Below are 18,990 nucleotides of genomic sequence, written 5' to 3'. Positions count from 1 at the left end.
TATCCTGATTTGTTTGCATGTGTGCCTATTTTTGCTTCTGCTTTGGATTATTTTACCTGTTTTTCATTTTTAAAATTTTAAACATATTCTGCTTACAGAAAAGTGCATATAGCATAACTGTACAATTCTATGAATTTTTCTCAAACTGAACTAACATGTGTCCAGCTTCCAGATCCTGAAATAACATCCCTTGAAACCACTTCTAGTGACTATCCTCACCCAGATTAACTGCCTTCCTGAATTGTAACAGGATAGATTAGCTTTGCCTGTTTTCATGTTTTATATAAATTGAATCACACAAACGTTTGTGATTTATTGTTTTGTTCCACACTAAGTTTGTTAGATTCGCCCATGTTTTTGCTGTGTTTATATATAGTCATTTATCCTCATTGTTGTATAATATTCATTGTATAGACATACTGTAATTTATTTTCCACTTCTATTGGTAGGTATTTGAGTAATTTGGAGTTTTTGGAAATTACAAGTAATGCTAGTTGACATGAACATTGTAGTAAATGTCTTTTGGTGAACATAAACACTTCTTTCTTTTTTTGTCTTTATTTTTTTAATATTACATTAAAAAATATGAGGTCCCCATATACCCCCCCATCCCCCTCACCCTACTCCTCCCCCCATTGCAACAATCTCCTCCATCATCATGAGACATCCATTGCCTTTGGTGAATACATCTCTGAGCACCACTGTACATCATGGTCAATGGTCCACATCATAGCCCACACTCTCCCACAGTCCACCCAGTGGGCCATGGGAGGACATACAATGTCCGATAAACACTTATTTCTGTAGCACATATACCACGGATTGGATTACTGGTCTGTGAGGTCTGCTTATACTCAGCATTAGAAGATACTGCCAAATATGTATATAGTTTTTGAAGTGCCCTACTAGTTTAAACTTCCTCAGTAGTGAATGAGACTTAAGTTTGCTTTGACTCATCACCAACACATGGTATTGGTAGTCTTATTATTTTTTCATTTCAACCATTCTGGTTGGTGTATAATGGTACTACACTGTGATTTAAAATTCCATCTTTTTGATGATTAATGAAATTGAACACTCTTCATATATTTATTGGCCATTTAATTTCCATTTACACGAAGTATTTGTTCAAGCTGTCTTAAAATGTATGTGTTGTAGTTCTTATTATGTTCTGTAAATGAATTATTTTGTTGGCTATATGTTTTAAGAATCCAATTAAACTCTGAAGCCTTCCTCTTTACTGTATTCAATGATCTCTTTTGATAACCTGGCATTCTGGCTTTGCATATAGATTGTGCATCAGTTTGATTGTATCTCTTTAAAGCACCTTATATTTGTAAATGTTCATTATCTCTTCAAATCCGATTTGAGAGAGACCACTTTAAAAGGAAAATTTGAACTCTATTATACTTAGTATATTATTTTAGTTATGTCATACTGTTATTTTTAAAATATATTTCCCCTTACTCTTCAGATTCTTATTAATAGACTTTTTTTCATTCCCTGAACTGACTTACTTAAATATGTAAATTGGTTAATTCAATTCTTTCCTTTTTACTAAAACAATGGAAAGCACCTGATTAAAATAAGAAAAGACAGAGAAAAAAATGCTTTTAAAATGCTTTGTGGATTTCTAAATACATGATACCTATAATCTGTTACCTTCATTGTGGATACAATTCTGTTTTCCGTATTTGAGTATCCCTCTTACACCTCTTCAAGGAGACTCTGATATTGTCATGTTCTCATCCCCTTATGTGCCCAACAAGTGCTATTAGTGCTGGTCCCCACAGTTTGTTTCTCATGTCAAACATAAGCTGCAGGTGATCAAATAAACTATAACATGAAAGTCCATGCTTGGTAGCTTGAATATTTTTGCCTTATCATGCGGGAATTAATAGAATTTTAACTTGAAAGACCTTGGCCAGTTTAATTAAGTTCTTGTAGGGGCTAGCAAGATGGAATTCCATAGGGCAGGGTTGCAAACTAGAATCTGAGTCAGGAGCAGATGCAGTATTGAGACAGAATTTCTAGATATTCTTCTTCCTCATGAAAACTTCTATTTTACTTTTAAGTGTTTTTAACTGATTGAATGAGGTCCATTCAGATATCACAGATAAGGATAATCTCCTAATTAAATGTCAACTCCTATAGATTTACCCTCATCTACAAAATACTTCCATAGTAACACAACACCTAGAAAAGTGTATAAGTGAATTATTAGGGACTCTAACCAAGCCAAGTTGATACATACAACTAACCATTAAAGGTCCCTTCCAACAGCGTGTTCTAGGATCTTTTTTAGAGTAACAGCTTCAGTTTATTTCTTTTGTCTGGTATTCCCTAACCTTTTAGCAAATACTAGCAGATGACTTTTTGCTATGATTCTTAATAATCAAGCAAAAAAGAAAGACATACCAAAAATTATTTCAATGTTTAACTGATTAATACATTAGTGAATTTTCTTGACAGTTCAATATTACAGCATAGAATATTTCTGAAGGCCATTTTAATGTCACAACTTCATCATTGGGAGTTTTAGCTATCTTCAAATTTCTAGAACAGTTTTAAAAAAATATTTGAAACTTTTGATTGGTATCTACAATACATAATCAATAATCATGTTTTGCTTGATTGTACTAACGTTCTTTAAAATGACATAATCCAGAAATTTAAGATTATCTTTGTTGCTCTCAAATTTTTTTTCATATACTTTTCTAAACTATCCACATGTCCTACTAATTTTTAATCCCAAATGTGGTTCAGATATATCTATTATGTTCATCTTTGCTTTCTTTTTTTTAGCTGCTAGTATCTTTCTGGGACTACCCCAATATTACTTCCTAATATATTGTTCCTCTCTTTACTCACTCATTTATATTTCATATACAGAAACTGTGATTATAATGTGTAAACATCAATGAAATCATGACACTTACTTTTTTAAAACCGTTCAATATTTCCCCATGACTCTGGATAGATACTCACAGCCTTTCCATGATGAATAGGATGTGGTGTGACTTGGACTCCTCTTCTGCTCTAGATTCTCCTTGGAGCAATCACCCTGTTTGTGTCATCACTTTTACTGGAGGGTTCCATGATGAATCCCACATGAGACCTCTGTACATATCACATTTTTGCTTAGAATATTCTTAGCTCCGATTTACTAGGTACTTTCTAGCCCATTCTCAGACATCAGCTGAAGTGACACTTCCTCAGAGAAACTTTGCTTACCTCGTTCTGAAGGTGCCTCCTTTTTAGGCTCAATCTCTAAGCAGTTTGTTTTTTTCCCTCCTAGTAATGCCTTTAAAATTCATCCAAATATTTGAGTAAATATAACTGCTATTGCCATGAAAATAGGCACAGCTTGAATAAAATTCCTTATTTTCTTTCTGATAATAACCAACTATTACATAAAATTTATAAAAATAATTGCTGCAAAAAATAATGAGATATAGAAATGAACCTTGAATTTGGGAGGTGTTTATCAGTTTGGCCCCAATAAATCAATACATAAAGTAAACAATAAATGAAATTATTTGTATATGCATTAAAAAATTCTGATTTAAAAAGACAGATAAAAAGTTGGAATTATTTGCAAAGTAAATTACACTTTAGTGTTCACATGTAATAAGATGCTACAAAATATGAACAGGTTGACAGGAAAATGAGCAAAAGATATATCCAACAAGTCCAAAGTAATACAAGCAAATGGATACAGCGAACTGAAAATAGTTTGTTTTATGTAGCAATAAAAATATTAAATATTATATTTATTTATTATAAATATGATATTTAAAAAAACACAATATCAGACTGCATTTCATCTTTCAGGCATATCAGCACTCAGAACAATAACACAGGATGAAAAGGATCATATCAACCCATGAACCAAACCATAGAAAATCTGTGAATTCAAGGAATGCTTCCTATAAGGATTCATAAATGGCATTACTTCTTTAGAGAAACAGAGCTATGACAAAAAAATTTGATATATATTGAAATTCCATTCAGAGAAATCACATACTCCAACCATCATCCATGGGCAATCATCCATATCAGAGTTTAATTTCCATATTTATGTTGAGAATAAAGGCGGAAGAAGCTATATTGAATTTGTTTGGTCTTGATACTATAGATGATAGGATTCATTAAAGGAGGGAAGAGGAAGCAGACATAGCTCATGATAATTTGGACTACCTGTGGTACATTCTTGCCAAACCGGTGAATGAATGACAGACCAATCACAGTGACATAGAAGATGAGGACGCAACCAATGTGGGAAATACAGGTATTGAGGACCTTGGCTCTCTCTTCACCAGAGGCGATGCCCAAGACAGTTTGAAAAATTATGATATAGGAGAACATGATGATCAGGAAGTCTGGGAAGATAGTTAAAGGGAACATAACTATAGGGTACAGTATATTGAAAGTTATATCTGCACAGGCCAGTTTCATGACTTCTTGGTGAAGGCAGAAAGCATGAGAGAGAATATGAGAGTGACAATATGGATATGAAAAAAGACGCACGATTATAGGCATGACGCTTATAAAACCCCTCATAAATGCCCCCACCCCTAATGCTAACACGCGAGTACTGGTGAGAATGGTAGTGTATCTCAAGGGATTGCAGATAGCATTAAAACGGTCATAGGCCATGGCAAGCAAAATACCTGATTCTACAGTGGAAAGAGAGTGGATGAAGTATGCCTGCATGAAGCAGGCCACGTGGTTTATTTCTCTGTGATTCAACAATAAAACCCCCATTATAGTAGGCATCGTGGTCAGGGTCACCATGAGGTCTGTGCCTGCTAGCATGGCCAAGAAATAATACATGGGCTCATGGAGACTGTAGTCATGCTTGATGAGGTAGAGGAGGGTGCCATTGCCGAGAAGCAGAGAGATGTAGACTGCGAAGAAAGGGATGGAGATCCAGTGGTGAGCTGCCTCCAGGCTTGGGAAACCAGTCAGCAGAAAGGGGACAGCACTCATATTGGGCCACATAATGGACCCACAGTTAGAGAGAAGCTTTTTGGAAACTATGAGCCAAGGAATCCAGCTTTTTCAGTGCAGAGATACCATAGTAGCCTCAATCGCAGTACTTGTTCTTGGGGATAATAAGTATGCATGCTGAACTTTGAATCTGCAACTATTAACCTGCAGAAGAAGAGTAGAGATTTGTAAGCTACACTAGAGATGATGGATGGTGGCCTTTTTAATTAAAAGAAAAGATTAAAAGCTTCTCAAATTAAGAAATATCTTCATTTTTTAAAGAATCAGGCACTGCCATTGAGTGTATGCAAATAATATTTATAACAAGTGATAACAACAGCATAAAGATAAATAAGTACAAATGGATAGTATCCTTGCTCAGCTGCTTTCTTGTGATGGCTGATTCTTTGGACACAATTAATTTTGATTTTGATTATATATTTCAAAATCATGATAAAAATATTTTCATTTGAAACCTTTTTATGATTCCTTGGGAAAATTGAATTTTGGTCTTTTGAGGGATTCAACAATCATCATAATAATTTCCAATGTTTTACACAATAGTTTACAATTCTCTAGAGCTTAGCTATGAAAATTTGGTCCTCAGACCATCCATATGTAGCAAACATAGGGACAGGTCCATGTGTAGCCTTAGACTCTACTTCTGTCCTACAAAATGAAAATTTACATATTAACAAAATCCCCATGTGATTATGTACACAGTGGTTTTGAGAAGCACTGTTTTAAACACTTCATCTCTATTTCTTTTTTTGAGAGAAGTTTTTAAATTCTTAAACATCATTTCCTCATTTCCATCAAGTCTCCTCAAAAGCATTCTTTTTTCATTACATCTTTGCCTTTCAATGGTCATCTTTTTTGCCTCTTGTTCTTTTCAAAATGATTTAACAGGGAGCAGAGGTGGTTCAAGTGATTTAGGTACCTCCCTCGCATATGGGAGTCCCTGGCTTTGTTTCCCACTGCCTCCTAAGGAAAGAAGATGGGCAGAGGGGAGAAAGAAAGAAATAAAATATTTTTAAAAAGTTGATTTGACTGAATTAAATTATGATACTTTTCTCTGTGTCTCAGCTACTCTCTTCTGTTTCTCAAACTCTAATTCTCGAAGAGCTGCTTCTACTATGAGACTGGCCAAATTCCTATGCTCCCACCTGTTAAGGGTGTTGTGGTCACCTCCATTATTTCCATTTTCTTTGTGCCTCAATCTGAAATTTAAAAAGATTCTTTACCTGTTCTGCTGCTGCAGTCTTATTTAAAAGTAAACTCAGAAGTCTGAATGCAGGTCACCAGCACTGATGTAGCTCTCGTTCCTAAGGTGGCCTAAATACTGCGAATAGATCAGAATCAGAATGAATTACAAAGATTAAAACTCTTGTGTGTGGAAGTGCTCTGAGATTACATCTCTATGAGCATGATGTTCATTGAGACACACAATACTGAGATGTGGACTCCCCTTAATGTTAAAGGACATTTAAGTCTAACGGGTACATTTAAACAATTCTGATTATTTCACAAATGCTGTTCTATTCCTTTAGGCTCAAAATCACAGGAAAGCAAGGTAACAGAGGAAAAGAAAGGCAGTATGAGGAGGTAGATGAAAAGTGGTTTCTCTTCTAAAAGGCAAAGATGAAAGAAACACATAAGGCTTTAGATCCATTAAGCAAAGAAATTCAGAATAATAATCTAGAAATCTAAGCTAAAAAAAGTATAAAATTCATATCACTCTTCAGGTTGCCCTTGAAAACTAATTAGGTTCTTTCAGAGCTTGATAATAAAAACTTCAGGCAAAAAATGTGCTTTCACAGGTTTCATGATCAGAGAAATGTTTGAGAAATAAGAAATCTTCATTTCCCTCCACATCCTGGTTTGGGTCAGAAAAATAAGAAAATGAGAGGATATAGAAGATCTACATACATGAAAAGCAAGTCATATTCTAGACCTTTTAGAATAAAGTCTAAATACTGGCAAAGACTTGCCCAGGACTAAGAGAAGATTCCAATATTTATCTAGAAACAGGTGTGTGAGACTTTTAGGAGTAAAATGTATCATGATCAAAAGGAGAATCTTTATCATTTCCTAGGTGCTAGGAGCATACTGCACTCCTACTTGTCTATCCTAAATTACAACGCAAAAATTCCATAAAGAAGACATGACTATGTATGGGTCTATTTATTTATTTATTTTAAAAATTATTTATTTTTTAATGTTACATTAAAAAAAATATGAGGTTCCCATATACTCCCCGACCCCCTCACCCCACTCCTCCCATAATAACAACCTCCTCCATCATCATGGGACATTCATTGCACTTGGTGAATACATCTCTGAGCACTGCTACACCACAAGCATTTATAAAATTACTTCAGGAGCAGAAGGACCAGTTTGACCGAATGAATTGGATAAATGTGGGGCAGAGAATGTCTTAGAATTGATAGGCAGGTTCCAATTCAGAACACATTTTTTAATGAATCCTAGACTTTGGGGAATCCTGACTTACAGATATCTGATTAATTACTTGCATGCAAAAGTATAAAGAGCCTCTACAGATACCATTCCTCTGTGTCTTCTGGGACTGTGGAAAAGATTCTTCTTTTGAACAACCACAGATATTGCTGAGAATATGCCACAGGACCATCAGTGTGCTTTTTTATAAGAAATCATTTAATAATTACAGTCCTTGTCCTGAAGAAGCTCTCAATGCAGACTAAAAATTTAGAATAGAACTTAATGTTGCCTCATTCTATGCATCCTTTTAACCGGATTTTCAGGTGACTTTTTCCTAGATTATGAGATTCCTAGCTGTTACAACACCCTCCTCCCACCCATCTACACATATACCAGTCAAGGAAAACTGCCCTGTGAGCTCCCTTGGAACATAACACACCTCCTGATGCCCATGCAGGAAGGAAGGGAAAGATATAAGTTGGGTGTGTGAGTAAAGACAGGGTAGGAAAGTTATTTGGTTCTCAAGAGTAAATACTAAATCCACCATGGAGTACAAATAAATGAATGTAGAATACAGAGTTACATCTCCTCTTCCTCATTTGCTCTTCTACCTACATTCCATTCCTCCGAATGAGATGGAGAATAGAGGGGCCAAAGTCAGGGTTTTAGATTTTTTTATTAGTGAGTACTATTGCCAACAACCCATGTCCTTTCCAAGATACAATTTATGAGAGAGATAAAATATATACAATATATACACACATAAAGTTGCAAAGGCTATTTAAATTTAGAAGCCATAAATATTTTGCCAGAAAAATGGATAAGAGGACTCAATGTCACATTTAGTTCAGAGCATTCACACTTATCCTTATGCCTATTCATGGGTCTCAGATTAGAAACTCACCCAATCCACACTCTCATTGCTGGAATATTTGATGACTTATTCAAGACACTTCCTTCTCAAAGCCTCTGAAGAGGCCCCAGTAGAGAGCGTTATATGTGGAAATTACCTTCCCAGAGTGTCAGCTTTCCTGCCACCCAGGAGACACTTTAGTATCTCCAATCATTCTCTTCTTTCTGGGCAGAGTAGGGACACGCCACCAATGTTCCTGACCTTTCCCTGTTTACTCAATCTTGGAACAGGAAAACTGAAAACTCAAATGTCAGCAGGGGTCAAGATGCCAGGGCTTGATTAGGTGACTCTCAAATTCCTTGATATCAGGATTTAGGAAATTCATGCATGTCCTTCCCAATAAAAGGGTAGATCAGATACATTTGGGGTTCTTATATGTTTATGAATATCATTGCATTTTTGTCCTTTTTGTTTCATTGGGAAATTAGTTCTGATCCAAAGGAACTTCAATTAATCTGTTAATAGTCGTGTGAATCATGACGTTTCAATTTTTGTCTTAAATTACTGTATTTTCATTTTGCACCATGTTCAGGGTATGGGACGTGGCCTATTTATTCACAGAATGTAAAAATATAAGAGGAACTAGACAGACAGTATTTACCACGAAAATCCATAGCACTATCATTACAGCATGAAAGATAGTGCGCTCAGGGAGCACACAGGGTGTTTCTGGGATCAGGAAAATCTTCCCAGAGAAAGTGACATTTAAGCTGAGAATTGAACAACGAGAAGGGTAGGAATATGGAAGTTATCGGTGGGATATTAGATCCTGAGAGAAGGAAAAACATGCACAAGAGGGAAAATATGGTGAATTCAAACAAAACGGAACCTTGATATTACTAGAGCAAAACATGAGGGAAAACAGCTTTAAACACATAGGTTCTTAGAAATCATGTGTGTGAAATTAGGGAAATGAGTAATTGTCAGATAATCATAGTTACAGTTTACTTTGGCTAAAATATGAGGAACACATTTAAAGGGGGACGAGTGAGTGAAGGAAGTCAGGACACTGATTAAATGGGGCTGTGATTGCGGTTGTCAGTAAGGTTGAATAGAAGAGACTGGACAAGAGAGTCTATGATTCAGAAAGAATAGAACTTTGTAATTGACTAAATGTGGTAGATTCAATACATAGACATCTGTATTTCTGATTTTAGCTGAGTGGACGATAATTCCATTCTACTAACATAGAGATCACATGCAGAATGACATTTTCATTTATCAAGTTATTTGTTAATTAACAGTTTTGCAGTAGATATTGTTTTACATGCTAGATTTAGAAAAGAGGGAGGAAAATCTGTTCAGTTTTGGATATTACAAGCCTGAATATTCAGGAAGGGATATCTCCTAGAGAATTTTGTATGTATGCCTTAAATTTGGAAAACAAGTAAGAGTAGAAGAGACTTGGAAATAATCAGTAATCAGGATTTAATCCAATTCCATTAAACCGGATTAGAAAATGTACATCAAATTACTAAAATTAATGGAGAGCATGGGCTCTGGAGCCAGTCTTCCTGAATGTAAATCCTAACTCTGTATCTTAGAGATTCTGAATCTTTACTCACTCAGAACTCCCACATGTAGAAAATGGGTGTGATAAGCAGTGATAAAAGGAATGCTGTGATTATACAAATAAGAATTATGGTCAGGATTAGATGAGTTAATTTATCTAAATGTCTATTCAAAATTTTGTTTTGTGTTGTATTCTCAGAACGGTATAGAAGGATGAAATGTCTAGGATAGATTGACAATTAGCAAAGGAATATAGGACTATGGTTTGAGAGTAACTAAATACTGAGCAATAAAATCCATCTGGGATTTGAAGGTAAATGAAGAGTAAGGAATCAAAATGAAAAGATCAGGTGACTCTGATCCCAAAGTTGTAGGAAAAGATATATTGGGAGTAACTAAGGGAGAAAGCCTAAAGAGTATAAGAATTTCCAAAGGCTATTTAAAACACTTTAAAATTATGGCTATTTAAAACACTTTAAAATTATCAGCTGTATATTTCAGTATATGAAAAATTATAAGACAATTATCAATCCCCCACGTGTTGAGTACTTTTCCCACTTAACTTTTTGAGTGTTATCAGGTCAAAATATTGAGGTCTTCATCTTTTTCAATGATGATAATATTAATATAATTAATAGAATACACAAGTACAACCAGCAATGTATTCATACTAAAATTCTTGCAAGATTCTTTCAAAAGGCATAATATTATTCCTAGTTGATAAATGATATAACTGACTTATTCAAGATCACAAAAGTTATAATTCAAGGAAGAAGGAATAGAGCTGCTTTTTTTCTTCAAAGTTTGCATTCCTTTTACCATACTATACTAAGTAGCTTATTTTAAATAAAATTTCTTTATTTTCTAAGAAAAACTTGTCATAAATAAATTTATTGTATGAAAAGTATGAAAATGATTATCATTTTAGCCTTTTAAAATGTAATAGGATTTTCTTTATGTAAAAGTATTTACTCTATCCATGGATCCAGGAAGGCTTCTGAAAAAGGCATATATTGCAAAAGTTAGAATGTCATATTTTAATATAACAAGATGATATGCTCATAAGCATTGATTGATAACTATATTTCTATTATCTTGCATTTATCAACTGTTTTGCCTTATACATTTTTTAACAAGTCTCTTTTATTGATACATGTAAATAATGCATATAATTCATCCAAAGTGTACAAGCAGTGGTATGTAGTATAATCACATAGTTGAGTGTTCATCACTTAAATCATTATTAGAGCATTTTCATTCTTTCAATAATAAAAATAAACAAAAAACAGACAAACAAATGAGAAAATTCTTCACCTCTCAATCTCTGTATGCTTCCCCCTCTGTATGTAGCTGGTGTTTCTGGCTATTTGATCCAAAGTATGTAATCAATGGCTTTTAGTATAATCACAATGTTATGCATTCATTGTCTCAAAAATTTGAGAACAATTTCATTACATGAAAAAGAAAGACTCCACACCCCTTAGCATTCCTTCCTCAGATCTATATAAACACTAATCTAAATTGATTTAAAATCACATTTCATATTAATGGAATCATACAAAGTATACTATTCTGTGTCTGGTCTCTTTCACTGAGTATAACTTTTCCTTGTCTGGTATTAACATTTTATAGTAGTAACTGACATTTGTTCAGCTTCAAAGAAAAATGGTCTTATATATGCAATTCTATTCATATTTCACATAATATATTTATATTTCACTTAATATATTTAGTTCATAATAGTGCAATCACACAATTTTTTGTCCGTTTGTATCTGGCTTGCTTCACTCAACATAACTTCCTCCAGGTTCATCCATGTTGTCACATGCTTCATTATGTCATTTCTTCTTACTGTTGAATAATATTCCATCATATGAATGCTCCACAGTTCGTTTACCCATTCATCAGTTGATGGACACCTGGGTTGTTTCCAGCTTTTGGCTGTTGTGAATAACACTGCTATGAACATCATTGTGCAGATATCCATTTGTGTCACTGCTCTCAGGTCTTCAGGGTATATACCTAGCAATGGAATTGCCTGGTGGAACAGTAAGTCTAGTTTGAACTTTCTTCAGAACTGCCCAATGGTCCTCCATGGGGGCTGTACCATTCTACATTCCCAACAACAAAAAATAAGCATTTCTATCTCTTCACAGCTTCTCTATCATTTACAGTTTTCTGACTTTTTAGTGGTGGCAAGACCAATAGGTATGAAATGATATCTTTTTGTAGTTTTGATTTGTACTTTCCTAATTGCTAGTGATGTTGAACATGTTTTCATGTGTTTCTTCACCATTTTTATTTCTTCTTTGGACAGCTGTCTTTTCAAGTCTTTTGGCTGTTTTTTAATCAGATACTTTCCCTTTTTATTGCTGAGTTGTATGACCTCCTTATATATTATGTATATTAAAGCCTTATCAGATACGTGATTGACAAATATTTTCTCCCATTGATTCAGCTGCCTTTTCACCCTTTGACAATGTCCTTTGAGGCACAAAAGTGTTAAATTTTGAGAAGGTGCCATGTCTCTGTTTTTTATTGTTGTTGTTGTTGTTGCTCATGCTTTGGGGGTAAGGTTTAAAAAACTATTGCCTACTACAAGATCTTGAAGATGTTTTCCTACGTTTTTTTCTAAGAGATTTAAAGTTATTGTTTTTATGTTTAAGTCCTTGATCCATTTTGAGTTCATTTTTGTGGAAGTTGTGAGATAGGGATCTTCTTTCTTTATTTTCGATATGGTTATTCAATTCTCCCAGTACCGTTTGTTGAATAGACTGTTCTGGCCCTGCTGGATGGACTTAATAGATTTGTCAAAAATCACTTGACTGTAGATGTGAGGGTCAATTTCTGAGTTCTAGATTCAATTCCATTAGTCAATCTCTGTCCCAATGATAGTACCATGCCATTTTTAGCACTGTAGCTAAATAATATGATTTAAAGTCAGGAAACGGGAGTCCTCCAAATTCATTCTTCTTTTTAAAGATCTTTTTGGCTATTTGGGGCCCCTTGCCCTTCCAAATAAATTTGATTATTGGCTTTTGGATTTCTTTAAAAAAGGCTGTTGTGATTTTTATTGGGATTGTGTTGAATCTGTAAATAAGTCTGGGTAGATTTGACATCTTTTTTTTTAAAGATTTATTTATTTATTCATTTCTCTCCCTTCCTCCCCCCACCCTCACCCACTCCAGGTGTCTGTTCTCTGTGCCTATTTGCTGCATCTTCTTCTTTGTCCGCTTCTGTTGTCAGCAACATGGGAATCTGTGTTTTCTTTTTGTTGCATCATCTTGCTGTGTCAGCTCTCCATGTGGGTGGTGCCATTCCTGGGCAGGCTGCACTTTCTTTTGCGCTGGGCGGCTCTCCTTACGGGTGCACTCCTTGCCGTGGGGCTCCCCTATGTGGGGGACACCCCTGCATGGCACTCCTTGTGTGCATCAGCACTGCACGTGGGCCAGCTCCACAAGGGTCAAGGAGGCCCAGGGTTTGAACTACGGACCTTCCATGTCATAGATGGATGCCCTAACCACTGGGCCAAGTCCGCCACCAGATTTGGCATCTTCACGATATTTAGTCTTCTAACCAATGAGCATCGACAGTTCTTCCATTTATTTAAGTCTTTCTTGGTATTTTTTAGCAAAGTTTTATAGTTTTCTGAATACAGATCCTTTATGTCCTTGGTTAAGTTTATTACTAAAAATGTGATTGTTTTAGACACTATTATAAACGGATTTTTTTTTTCTGATTTCTGCCCCAGATTGCATATTAGTAGTGCAAAGAATTACTATTGATTTTTGCATAGTTACCTTGTATCCCTCCACTTCGCTTAGTTTGTCTATTAATTCTAGTAGTTTTGACATGGATTTTTCAGGATTTTCTAGGTATAGGATAATTTCATCAGGAATAGTGAAAGTTTTACTTCTTCCTTTCCTATTTGGGTGACTTATTTCTTTGTCTAGACTAATTGCTCTAGCAAGAACTTCTAGGATAATATTGAATAATAATGGTGACAGTAGGCATTCTTGTCTTGTTTTTGAGTTTAGCAAAAAAGCTTTCAGTCTTTACTGTTAAGTACAGTGTTAGCTGTAGGTTTTTCATATATGCACTTTACCATATTGAGAAAACTTCCTTCTATTCCTATTTCTGGAGTGTTTTTTATCAAGAAACGAGTTGTATTTTTCCAAATGCCTTTTCTGCATCAAACAAGAGGATCATGCGATTTCTCTTCTTCAACTTAACAATGTGGTTGATGATATTAATTGATTTTCCTGTGCTCTACCACCCTTGCATACCTAGGATAAAATCTACTTGTTCATGGTATATAATTCTCTTAATGTGCTTTTGGATTCTGTTTGCAGTAATTTGTGGAGAACCTTTCACATCAATTTTCATTAGAGATATTGGTCTGCAATTTTCTTCGATGGTAGCATCTTTATCTGCTTTTGGTGTTAGAATGATTATGGCTTCATAGAATGAGTTTGGTAATATTCTTACCTGTTCAAATATTTTGGAAGAGCTTGAGCAAGATTGGTATTAGTTCATCTTTGAATAATTAGTATAAAATACTGAATAAGCCATCTGGTCCTGGGATTTTCATCTTTAGGAAGAGTTTTGTTTTTTTTTTTCTCTCTCTCTCTTTATATTTTTTTTAAATGTTACATTCAAAAAATATGAGGTCCCCATATACCCTTTACCCCCTTACCCCACATCTCCCACATCAACAACCTTTTTCATCATCATGGGACATTCATTGCATTTGGTGAATACATTTTGGAGCACTGCTGCCCCACATGGATAATGGTTTATATTGTAGTTTACACTCTCCCCCAGTCCACCCAGTGGGCCATGGCAGGACATACAGTGTCCAGCATCTGTCCCTGCAGTACCACCCAGGACAACTCCAAGTCCTGAAAATGCCCTCACATCATATCTCTTCTTCCCTCTCCCTACCCTCAGCAGCTACTGTGACCATTTTCTCCACATCAGTGCTACAATTTCTTCCATCACTAGTCACATTCGTTCCATAGTAGAATATAAGTCCACTCTAGTCCATACTCTCCATCCTATGGACCCTAGGATGGTTATGTCCACTCCATCTCTATATTGAGAGGGGGCTTAGATTACATATGGATGATGGATGCAATTCTCCTGCTTGCAGTTGTAGGCACTCTTGGCTCCCTGGTGTGCTGGTTGATCTTCACCTCCCTGTTAGCTGGCCGGGGTAAGTTCAATAAACCAGAAGGTAAGAGTGCAAGTCTGCTGAGGCTCAGGGCCTGACTGTCACATGGGCAGTCCAGAGATTCAGGTCTTCTGATAATACACCAACACCAGTGCCAACCACAGGTCCAGTAAAAGTGACAGGAGAGGCATGTGTAGAAAGGTCACATCTGATTCCTACTCCATCACACTCAGGAACACAAATTCCAAAGTAGGGCCAGCTGACATGGCATTGAATTCCAGAGCCTCTGCCATGACCATAGAACCTGTGGGTCTCTGGAGTCTTTAGGAGAACCAGTACCTGGGCTTGTATCTACTTTGGTTATCTCTGGGACCCTGCTGAGGTGTGCATAAGCGTGACCCCTCTGATGATCTCCTGACTCTTTTTGGAGACTCATAGCCATATAAACACATTTGTGGGCTGCGTCAGGGGTGGCACCTGGCGGGATGGAGCTGGTGCGGGCCTGGAAGCAGATGTCATGGTTCTAATACCAATACCTGCTGGTCACGGCGCTCTACATGCTGGAGCCTTGGGAGCGGACTGTGTTCAATTCCATGCTGGTGTCCATTGTGGGGATGGCATTGTATACAGGATACATCTTCATGCCTCAGCACATCATGGCAATATTGCACTACTTTAAACTTGTTCAATGACCAAGATGTGACTGGGATCCAGAGGTTCCTAAGGAAGAAACTACCCTTCGAAGATGGAATGAGACTTCATCAGATGTCATAAGAAGCCTTAATGTAGATGTCAACATAAACAACCTTGTGAATATAAAGACTAAAAATCATGAGTAGACCAGGAAAATAATCCTGACTCATGTGTGTGTCCTTTATTTTTAATTTTAAAAGAGCTCTTGTATTTTGTCTATTTTAACATTGTAGTCATTTGTACTTTGGTATCAGTATTTTCTTAACTTTTGTGACCATTTCAATATTACCCTATGAAAGCTTTCTTAATGTAACTTTAAGTACATTTTAATTGCATTCTATTTTTAAAACCCAAAGTCATTAGTTGGGCTCTACTGCTCTTGCTATTGTATGACATATACATCTGCCTGGATATATTTCTACTCTTGACCAAAGTTTTTAAGAAACAATACAAGATTTGGGGCAGGGGAATGAGAGGGAGGATATTTTATTGAGCACTACTTGCAAAAGACTTATCTGTAAGTTTGATCTCAAGAGTACAGTTTTAGCTATCTAGGCTCTACTCTAACAGCTTTTGCTTAAAAAAAAAGTGTTTTTTTAACAATGAAAAAGAAAAGAACTTGCTAAAGATAAAATAAAGGAACAATTTCATCTTTTAAATATTTAATTCTTATATGGAATTATTTCCAGAAAACTTTGGTGATGATTCTTGTAACAAAATGTTCTCATATGGTTAAGTAGCATTATTATGTAATGCTTACATGTCATAAAGTTTTTAAGAGAAGATCAATCAGTTTCCTCTGAGGGCCACTGTTAACATTGTACTTCCTTAAATTTAGTTTTATGATTGTAATGGGTGCTGTAAAGGCATTTTCACACTGGAAGAAGATGGGATGAGATGAATTGTAGTTAAAAACTATAGCAAAATGAAGTGTAAATTAGGTTAAAATCCTTTCACTTTTTGTATTTTTCTTTTTAAGATTTCTATTCTTTAAATGTAAAATGACTGCCTAATTTTTAAAATGTAAAATCATTAAATTCAAAGAGGAAAAAAAATCAGCTGATGTAGCAGTATATATTTTTCCCTTGGTGGTTAGATATTGATCTGGTATTTATATTTATGAATTGCTATGGAGGATCAGATAAGCAGCCAATCTATTTTCATGTGTCTGTCAACATAAAAGTATTGCTAATTTAAAAAAAAATTAGGTATCACAGGCATACCTAGGAGATATTTGGTTCCAGACCCCTGCAATAAAATGAATATCACAATAAAAAATAAATAAAAATAAAAATAAACACATTTGTCCTTTCCATATCCCCCTTTTATTCGAGGTCAAAAAGCTGTTTTTAACACCTGATATTACATATAGGCTGAGGTATTCTGCCAGCCTTTATTCAAGGTCTTTTTCTAGTTATATCATCAGCTAGTGCTTGGTAGTAATCCCTTGGCACCAGGGAGACTCATCTCCAAGAGTCATGTCCCATGCTGAGTTTTGCTTAGAGAATGGCCACATTTGAGCAACATATGGAGCCTCTCTGGAGGTAACTCTTAGGCACCCTGCAGCTCTAGGCCTAGTTCATATTTCAGGTGCACAGGCTCATAAGCATAGTCATCAGTATCAAGAGCTCATCAGTGGACCATCCTTCTTCACTGGTCTTTGCCCTTCCACTTGGGGGATTGTTGCTGTTCCACTGGGGAATGGGATAGAGCTCCCCTGGCACTCCCTCTGATGTCATTTTTTATTGACTGTTTGAATCTCTTCACTAGTGATAAGTTTGTGGATCTCTTCTATTTATTCTAAAGTCACTGTAGATGCTTCATGTGGTTCTTGTAACTTGCCCAGCTCATCTAGTTTTTCTAGTTGTTTGGCATACAGTTGTTCATAGCATCCTCTTATGATCTCTCTTATTTTACAGGGTCAGTGGTAATGTTCTCCCTCTCATTTCTGATTTTATTTATTTGAGTCTTCTTTCTTTTTTCTTTGTCAGTTTAGCTAAGGGTTTGTTAATTTTATTAGTCTTCTCAAAGAACCAACTTTTAGTTTTGTTGGTTCTATTACTTTATTTTTGTTCTTGATTTCATTTATTCTGCTCTTATCTTTACTATTTCTTTCCTTAGCTTTGTTTGGTATTAGTTTACTGTTATCTATTTCCCTAGGTATACAGTTGGGTCATCAATTTTAGCTCTTTTTTCTTTTTTAATGTAAGCATTGGAGGCTATAATTTTCTACCTCAAAACTGCCTTTTTGATGTCCCATAGGTTTTTTTTTTTTTAAAGATTTTTATTTATTTATTTCTCTCCTCTCCCCTCCCCCACCCCGGTTGTCTGTTCTCTGTGTCTATTTGCTGCGTCTTGTTTCTTTGTCCACTTCTGTTGTCAGTGGCACAGGAATCTGTGTCTCTTTTTGTTGCCTTGTGTCAGCTCTCTGTGTGGGTGGCGCCATTCTTAGGCAGCTGCACTTTCTTTCACACTGGGTGGCTCTCCTTATGGGGCACACTCCTTGCGCTGGGGCTCCCCTACACGGGGGACACCCCTGCGTGGCTTGGCACTCCTTGCATGCATCAGCACTGCGCATGGGCCAGCTCCACATGGGTCAAGGAGGCCCAGGGTTTGAACCATGGACCCCCATGTGGTAGACGGATGCCCTAACCACTGGGCTAAGTCCATTTCCCCCATAGGTTTTTATTTGTTGTGTTCTCATTTTTATTTATTTCAAGGTATTTGCTGAATTCTTTTGCAATTTCTTCTTTGATCTATGGTTTGTTTAAAATTGTGCTTTTTTTAATCTCTTATGCTTACCTACTTTTTATTCATTCTAGGGTTATGTGGCATCATGTATGCGGTGGTCTATGATGCTTCATCCCCTCTGAGACACTGTCAGGCTCACACAAATTATTGAATTGTTCTGCAAACAGTGCTTGGGAACTCTGGCAAGCTATCTATATCTCCTCTGTTTCTACAGACTACAACCATTTCATGTATCATTGGCCTCAGGTATCTGTAAAGGGAAGTGACTCTTCCAATGTAGAAAATGACATAATAAAGTACATATTTTACTGGAAATAGAGCGACAGAACTAAGATAAATGTGCTTGAAGATGGAGGGTAGGGAAGCTGAGAACCTGAGTAATGAATCTATGTCTTTTAAGTAACATGAATGTAATTTCTTGCAGTTCTGAGCCACATCAGCATTGCAAAGTACGTCTGTTTAGAAAACGTACTCTGTAATGGAGAGACCCCTGGAT

At 36.0% G+C, this 18,990-nt stretch overlaps 1 protein-coding gene across 1 annotated transcript; it reads right to left on the bottom strand.

Moving 5' to 3' along the window:
• Positions 1-4,065: 4,065 nt before the first annotated feature.
• Positions 4,066-5,004, bottom strand: LOC101437276 (olfactory receptor 51B2-like). The gene has a single exon (XM_004477620.2). The coding sequence runs from the start codon at positions 5,002-5,004 to the stop codon at positions 4,066-4,068; it is 939 nt and encodes a 312-aa protein (XP_004477677.2).
• Between the last annotated feature and the right edge of the window lie 13,986 nt (positions 5,005-18,990).

This window comes from Dasypus novemcinctus, chromosome 10, assembly GCF_030445035.2.
Source record: "Dasypus novemcinctus isolate mDasNov1 chromosome 10, mDasNov1.1.hap2, whole genome shotgun sequence".
NCBI lineage: Eukaryota > Metazoa > Chordata > Mammalia > Cingulata > Dasypodidae > Dasypus > Dasypus novemcinctus.
Note: the sequence above shows the minus strand (reverse complement) of the source record. Positions and strands in the feature narration are given on the sequence as shown.

Coding starts and splice junctions, on each gene's coding strand:
- LOC101437276 (XM_004477620.2), bottom strand. CDS start 5,004: ATGTGGCCCAATATGAGTGCTGTCCCCTTTCTGCTGACTGGTTTCCCA.